General features: G+C 37.3%; 1 protein-coding gene across 6 annotated transcripts in view; it reads left to right on the top strand.

Annotated features, from left to right (window-relative positions):
- The first annotated feature begins 613 nt into the window (after positions 1-613).
- The window catches only part of plcg1 (phospholipase C, gamma 1), a 69,536-nt gene continuing 61,440 nt past the window's right edge, over positions 614-8,709 (top strand). For all 6 annotated transcript variants that reach the window (XM_067372171.1, XM_067372170.1, XM_067372169.1 and 3 more), the window contains exons 1-2: positions 614-816; positions 1,437-1,718. In XM_067372171.1, the coding sequence (XP_067228272.1) occupies positions 1,502-1,718 (217 nt within the window). In that variant the 5' untranslated portion in view covers positions 614-816; positions 1,437-1,501. The remainder of the gene's footprint in view (positions 817-1,436; positions 1,719-8,709) is intronic.

Here is an 8,709-nt window from a genome sequence, read left to right as displayed (position 1 = left end):
GGTGGTTAAGGTGCTATATAGCACCATTGCCGTACAAAGAACCTGTTAAGCCCCTTTAAAGGTTCTTTACGAGCCAAAGAACGACTGTTGGTGCTGTTTGGCACAATTTTTGTTGAAGAAATAAAATGTGATATGGCAACTCTTAAGGGTTCTACATAGCACCATTTGACAAAAGTTCTGTAGAGCACCTTTAAAGATATGGTGCTACATAGCACCAAAAGTGGTTCTCCTATGATTACGAGCCAATAACCATTTTTAGTGCATTATATAACCTTTTTTTTAGAGTGTACTACGTATACCATATCTTTCTATGGCAGAAATAGTAAAAGTAGTATGCTAGTATGCAGTTCCGAATTCAGCACAGGTTACCTAGGTGTCCAATTCAACCAGAAAATTCAAATTATGTGCATAGTAAAAGTAAGTGTGTTATTGTAGTATGCTATTCCAAACAGCCACAATGCATACCGTTTTACAAACTTAAAAATAGTAGGCAGTACACAGCGCACAGCGCGCACTAGTGTTCCATTCCACGCACAGCGGTGGTTAAAGTGCGGCGCTGTGTCTTTAAGAGGCCGTGCGCTCTCGGTGTGCTGTAGGGATCGGCTGATGGGGGAAGGGCTTTCGCACATCAACTCATGGCGGAGAGCAGATCTCACACTCGGCTCGATCACACCGCCGCGGCCGCCGCTCAGATCCGCCAAACTCGCGTCTGATCATGAGCAGAGGACGACATGCGCGCAGCTGAGATTGCAGACAGACTGGACATTGTGTTTCTGCTTTTATTGAGTGTCAGAGAGCCAGCTGCATCCATACACGGTAAGACAAAACAAACCTGTGTTGTTATTATTATCATCATCATCATCATTAGATACCAAATAGATGCTCCGATCTTTCTTTCTCGTGTGTATTCTGATATTAAAACAATTTAAGAATGTACAGTTTTAGTTATCATTAATAATAGAGAATCAGTGATTTTTTTTTTGTTTGTTTGTTTGTTTGCATTGGTTGCATCAGTATAAAGTGATTTTACTGGCTTTATTTAGGCTAACTAAATAGTACAAGATAAAATGAACTCAATCTCTATAATCTACATAAACATACAAGACTTAAGGTTAGAGTATACATTTGAGGGATAATGATTTGCTGTTCATGTGTATGTTCTAATAATAAATTAATGCACTTTTATGCACTGATTATCAATACATATTCAGCTGTTCACAATATGACTATTTCTATAGTCTATAATCTGTCTATATAACCACCAAAAAGGCCAATAATTCCAACTTAAATGGACACATGTGGATGCATCATACAGCAGGCCTCTGTGTGTGTTTTCATAACCGATGTATATAGTGCGTACACTGCTGCTACTATGCCATAATGTTGTTTCGTGATTTTTCTGATTCACATTTTCTTCTTTTTTTTTTTTTTTGTAGGTGTCCTCCTCAGGCCCGGGAGACTGTGAATTATTCTGAAAGGAACTGAAGAACAAACAGGGGAAATGGCTGCAACTGTGGGTTTCTCCTCTAATGGACCTGTACCCTGGACGCTGAGCGACACCGAGGTGAACAATCTCTACCGGGATCTAGAGTTGGGCACTGTACTGACGCTCTTTTACTCCAAAAAGTCTCAAAGACCAGAGAGAAGGACGTTTCAAGTCAAGCTTGAGACCAGACAGATTATCTGGACCAGAGGAACGGATAAAATCGAGGGCGAAAGTAAGTTACGCCTTGCTTCTGGGTGTTTAACCTCAAGATTGGTGGATAGTAAATCAGTGCTTGGCATTATGGGTTCAGAAAAGGGTACTTGGTGTGGTATTTGCATATTTCATAACCACAGTTTTGGTCCCCACAGCCATTAGCTATATATACTTAATACTATTTCCCTTTTAAAGTGGTTGATGCTGTATTTATAAAAGCGTATTGGGTTTATTCAATGAAACATAATGACTACGCGACATGAATTACACAAACCTGCACTGCCAACGTTTTCTTTATGTCGAGACCTTCATTTGCTTATTCAACTGTTTATTTTTAGTTTTCTTGGTGGAAAATGACAGGGATTTTGACTGGTACGCATAATGTATGTATGGCTTCTGTATAGGTACTTATTTTGACCTTTGCTTCAAGTATAATAATTTAACAACCTCAAGATGCATCTTCAGCTCTGCCTCTTTGTTTGCTTTCAAAGTAGTTCTTAATGATTTTCATTGGGACTGAATTGAGTTGTTCTGGATATGTATAGTTTTGGGCAAGCTTTTGTTTTGGGCAAGCAGTAGGTTATGGCTTGTGTGCTAACACGTTTAACAGTAGTGTACTGCTCGTCTTGGGTCTGATTGTAGGGCAGGCCCATCTGTGCTGCTGTTTTCCTGCGGCGGGATGTCTTACACACAGCTGCGCTTTGCTCCGGATGCACCAGCCACACTAAACAGAAAAAAAAAAACACCCAGTGAGCCTCACCGTGGTGTAATCGCGTGTCTGAAGTTATATGCGACTTTCTTAAATCAGACGTAGAGCCACTTTATGTAAGGATATAATAAACAGATTTCATGTTTGGTATGCGAGGTTGTTCAAGTGATCGATATTTAGTTGTGGATGGATTTTAATTGACCTTAATTAAGTGTTATGAAGTATATGTTTGCCTATTTTCTCGTTTGGTAAGAACTTTCATCGTCACAGGAAATTTGCTGCTTTAGGGGCGCAGAAACATGAGATCATGCTAAAGACATGGACCAGGGTTTCTGCAGTCATGGAAAACCTGGAAGATTTATTTATTTATTTATTTATTTATTTTTTAATTGTGGGGGAAAAAGGAAATTCATGGTTTTTAGAGAATAACAGTTTTGATAGATATGCTTTGCTCTAATATATTTAAAGGGTTAGATCACCCAAAAATTAAAATTCAGTCATTAATTACTCGCCCTCATGTCGTTCCACACCTGTGAGACCTTCGTTAATTTTCGGAACACGAATTACAATATTTTGATAAAATCCAACGGCTCAGTTAGGCCTGCATTGCCAGCAAGATCATTTCATTTTTCAATGCCCTGAAAGGTACTAAAAACATATATAAAACAGTTCATGTGACTACAATGGTTCAACCTTATTTTTATAAAGCGACAAGAATATTTTTTGTGTGCCAAAAAAAACAAAATAACGACTTTATTCAACAATATCTAGTGATGGCTGATTTCAAAACACTGCTTTATGAAGCTTTACGAATTATAATATTAAAGGAACACTCCACTTTTTTTTTGAAAATAGGCTCAATTTCCAACTCCCCTAGAGTTAAACAGTTGAGTTTTACCATTTTCGAATCCATTCAGCCGATCTTCGTGTCTGGCGGTACCACTTTTAGCATAGCTTAGCATAGTTCATTGAATCTGATTAGACCGTTAGCATCTCGCTCAAAAATGACCAAAGAGTTTCGATATTTTTCCTATTTAAAACTTGACTCTTCTGTAGTTACATCGTGTACTAAGACCGACGGAAAATGAAAAGTTGAGATATTCTAGGCCGATATGGCTAGGAACTGTACTCTCATTTTGGCGTAATAGTCAAGGAGTAATAATAATCCAGCGTAATAATGCAGCAGGCGCAATGAGCAGGGAGCGTGCCTTACAACCGGAGACATTTGTGAGAGACGCTGCTTAATATCATTGCGTCTGCTGCACTCATGGTACGGCAGCAAAGTTCCTTGATTATTACGCCTGAATGAGAGTATAGTTCCTAGCCATATCAGCCTAGAAAATCGCAACTTTTAATTTTCCGTCGGTCTTAGTACACGATGTAACTACAGAAGAGTCAAGTTTTAAATAGGAAAAATATTGAAACTCTTTGGTCATTTTTGAGCGAGATGCTAACGGTCTAATCAGATTCAATGAACTATGCTAAGCTATGCTAAAAGTGGTACCGTCAGACCCGAAGATCAGCTGAATGGATTCGAAAATGGTAAAACTCAACTGTTTAACTCTAGGGGAGTTGGAAATTGAGCCTATTTTCAAAAAAAATGGAGTGTTCCTTTTAAGGTTGAACCACTGTAGTCACATGAACGGTTTTAAATATGTTTTTAGTAGCTTTCTGTGCATTTTGAAAGTGTTAATTATCTTGCTGTCAATGGAGGCCTCACTGAGCCATTGGATTATATCAAAAATATATCTCGATTTATGATCCGAAGATGAACGAAGGTCTTACGGGTCTTATGGGTGTGGAACGACGTGAGGATGGGTAATTAATGACAGAATTTTTATTTTTGTGTGAACCCTTTAATGTGTTTGAAATTACTTACAGTGAGTGCAGTCTCCACAAACTTATTTTTTAAAAATCTGTATCCAGTAATCATAAACTTGTTGGTCAAAAGTAGTGATGCACAGAGATAAATTTTTGGTAAAATATTTTAATTGTGACTGAACTTGGTATTCTGATTAGGGTGTCTCAGGTTATGAATTTAACCAGTTGTAGTACTTTCTTCTGCCATGAACCGGCTCTTGATATTTCAGACATACAAATTTTACTTATTACTGCTTTTAGAATATTTTATTGTTATTCTAATAGTAATCTTAAATGCTCGCTACACATTTATATTTATTTTTCTCAGACTTCATGTAATGTTTAGCTTCATGTTTTCTGTTCGTCATCTATTGATGACAAAATGTGAGGGATACAGCTGGCGGGTCTTTATAAAGCGCTTCTTTATTTGCAAATTGACATTATAAAAGGAGAGATGTTTTGGAATGCTGTTTAACTTTATGGATCAGTTGAAACCGTTTAAAGCATGTTTTGTCAAATAAGAACATATAAGTCATGGGCGTATCAGACTGCGTTGAGGTGACGAACTTGCATATGTCAAGCATGACGTGCTTGGTTCGGTCTTTATGCTCAAGTGATTGTACTCATATATTCTCCTTTATTTTTGTCTGATTATCAGTGCATTGCTCTTTATCAGCGAGTCAGATAAGCTGAGTTACGAAATGTTTCGGTTGGTTTGTAAGCCAGGCTGGATCCACACCAAAACTTTCCCACAACTTCTAACCTAATTCACCCTCTGACCAAGAGTTCATTCTCCATTATCACAGAATCAGACATTAATAAAGCTCAGTGTGCATTTTGTCCTGTAACTAAAGTAAAAGTCGCTTGTTGGTTATGAATCACATTTTGAGAAGTGCCTGTGAGTTTCAAATGTGATATTTTGATGGAATGTTTTTGGATGTTCTCGTGGCAGAAGTTTCTTAAGGTGTGTGTGTGCGCAGCTCTCTGCGTTCTTTCTGTTGTGTGTTTGTGAGACAGGAAGACTCTTGGTTGTGCCGTGCAGTCTTGTGTTTCCTGCTGCCCTGTTTGGAATTGTCAAACGGTTCTCTTGCACCCAGCCTGAGCTCCTATCTCAGGCCAACTGCCTTTGTCCTGTGTGTGTATGTGTGTGTGTGTGTTTGCCTTAGAGAGGGGCTTCCTCCGCAGGACTGTTGTGTTTGTACTCTCCAACTTTATCGTATAAAAAGAAACAGATGGAGCAAATCTGGACACTACTATCTGGCCCTGCTGAGGTCATATTTTTGGGTGATTATGCAAGTACTTTGTTCTTGTAAATTCTGATGAGATCAGTTTATCAGAAAACATCTTTAAAGAGAAACCTACTCTACTAATTCATGTGGATTTGGGGCGTCTTTTTAAGGTTTTAGTGGTATTAGACTTGACCCAAAGAAGTGTACTTGAGTTTAAATGTTAGTCAAAAGGTGCGTTCCATTCGACCGTAAGTGGACTGCGAAGTGGACTTCACACGGTATTTTGCCATCTTAAGTGATTTTCCATTCCGAAGGGAGCGAACGTTCAGTTCGAAGGGCACTGCGAACGGCATAGGGAATAAGGGAACATTGATACATCACTTCACAGGAAGTAGAGAGGTAAAATTACCCAACTGTCATTGCGTACCACGTCACCATTCAGAACTACGGCGAAGCAGAGCCGTTGAAAGAGTTTAACGGCTCTCTGGTTTTGAGTATTCATATTTTATACGAACGAAAGTATGAATGGTTATGGCGACGAGTGTTACATTTGTATATTTTATTGTATGAATAGGCATGACAAAGTAAAAGTGTTGAAAAGCAGCTAAGGCTCTATCATTTATTTTATTTTATTTAATGTTACCTCAGGAGTGTTTATGCGGCTGCGCGTGGAAAAGAAAGCGCATGAGACCATGGATTAAGAATACATACAGTTAACCAAATGAGAATTTATTTTCATATGGCATGACAGTTACAGCTTCAAATCTGTTAAGAGTTGATTTTAAATTCGAAAGTAAATTAAAATATCTATTTATTTATTTGTCATCAATCTCCGCGACACTGTTGACTTTCTTTGATGATGTTTGCAGGGCGTTCCAAATGAACGATTATTGTCAGCGAAATCCACTTCAACTGATATACCGTGCTCAGGGAGTAGGGAGCAGTGAACACTGCGTAGGGACCCTGTCGAATGGAACGCAGCTAAAGTCTAAAAGTTATCCTGATTTAGGGAGACCGGGATAGCTGCTTAATGGCCGTGTTGAAAGGTAGAAACGAACCCCTAACCCTGGCCACACCTTTAAGTTTAAATCAGTTCATGTGAGTACAGTGGTTCAATATTAATATTATAAAGCAACAAGAATATTTTTGGTGCACCAAAAAAACTAAATAAGGACTTGTATAGTGATGGCTGATTTCAAAACACTGCTTCAGGAAGCTTCAGGAAGCTTCGGAGCGTTATGAATCAGCGTGTCGAATCAATGCTACATGAAGCAGTGTTTTGAAATCGGCCATCACTATACAAGTCCTTATTTAGTTTTTTTGCCGCACCAAAAATATTCTCGTTGCTTTATAATATTAATATTGAACCACTGTACTCACATGAACTGATTTAAATATGTTTTTAGTACATTAATGGATCTTGAGAGAGGAAATGTCATTGCTGGCTATGAAGGCCTCACTGAGCCATCGGATTTCAGCAAAAATATCTTAATTTGTGTTCCGAAGATTAACGAAGGTCTTACGAGTGTGGAATGGATTGTGGTAACTAATAAATGACAGAATTTTCATTTTTGGGTGAACTAACCCTTTAATGTCAAGCCCTGCATTGAATCATTCATTCAAACCTATTAAACAAACAAACTTTATTTCAAATTAATTAAATATTTTTTAAATAGACTGTTTTGTTTAGTTGTCTATTCGGAATTGTGGGAGAATCATGATCTCTATTTAAAAAGTGATTCTCAATTTATCCAGAATCGTGCAGCTCCAATGCAAACCAAAAGATCAGATTGTTTTAATGGATTTATGACATGAGAAATCTAATTTTCCTAGATCTTTTGAAAGAGGTCATTGTACCATTAAAAGTTTCAAGTTTCATAGCTATGTTCACTAAACTAAAACCTTTTTGTGATTTAAAAATTGAGACTATAGCAGAAGCAATGGAAATTTTGGCATTTAATTAGTAATTTAATTAGTACAAATGTTTGTTTATTGGCCTCAAGGACATTTTTTAATTGACCTAATCAGTACTTTTCAAGGGCAGTTACTCAGTGTCCATCAGCCAAAATGACGCTCTGAGTCTGCTTACTCATTGATGTACCTGATATAAATAAATATATATTTTCATATAAATATATGAAAATATCATTAAAAGGTGAGAAAATACTGAAATTACAAGGGAAAATCTACTCAAACGTCAAGAAGCAAGATACTTTCTGCAGATCCAAACTGAGTAAATGTTTTTTTGTGTGTTTTCTTAAAATAAATGTAACTTTGCCTGCATGCATGTAGCCTTTGTATTTAATGTAGAAAATAAATCACAATGTAAAATGAATGATGGTCAGTGTCATAAAGAACAAGTACAATTTTAGTCAGTTCACCTTTCTGAAAACATCCACCAGACTGTTTTCTACTATTCCTTTGTGCAAACGTAGAGATAGTTTGCTAGTTTGGGTGATTATTTAACATTCAGTTGTTTGTGCGGTCTGCTGCAGAGTCTGATCCAACGCTTGCATTTTTTGAGATCACTGGCTGGTTTTGAGAACGTAACTATCAAATCTGGATTCCTATTATCCAAATATGTACCAAACGAAACAACACTTTTTCCCATAATGTTGGGAATTTGCCAGAAAAGGAGATATGTCACAGGCAGTTCATTAAGTCCAGCACATTAGCTCAATGATTTGATTGGCTCTTTTTGACCAAGATGTTTGACCAAGATGTTTGATAAAAGATCGGCCTTTTATCAAACAAGATTGAAGCAGGTTTTGAACATTTTGGCACAATAATGTAAACGCATCGATTTTTTTTTTTTAAATCAAATAATTTATGAATCCATGACTTGGTTCTCAGCTGCATTGAACATGACTGCCACATGAATTTAGGATAGAATTGATATTTGTTGAATTTAAGACCATGTAGCTTTTTTTAGTCGACTAGTAGTAGAGTCGTTCATTTAAGACATAAGTTGACTAACCACACATTTATATAATTTAAGGATTAGTTCACTTCTGAATGAAAATTTCCTGATAATTTACTCACCCCCATGTCATCCAAGATTTTCATGTCTTTCTTTCTTCAGTCGAAAAAGGATTTGATGAAAAGGATTATTCTCCTTATAGTGGACTTCAGTGGCCTCCAAACGGTTGAAGGTCAAAATGACAGTTTCAGTGCAGCTTCAAAGGGCTTTAAACTATACCAGACGAGGAATA

The sequence above is a fragment of the Chanodichthys erythropterus genome, chromosome 20, assembly GCF_024489055.1.
Source record: "Chanodichthys erythropterus isolate Z2021 chromosome 20, ASM2448905v1, whole genome shotgun sequence".
Taxonomy (NCBI): Eukaryota; Metazoa; Chordata; class Actinopteri; order Cypriniformes; family Xenocyprididae; genus Chanodichthys; species Chanodichthys erythropterus.
This window is presented reverse-complemented; position numbering and strand designations above follow the sequence as displayed.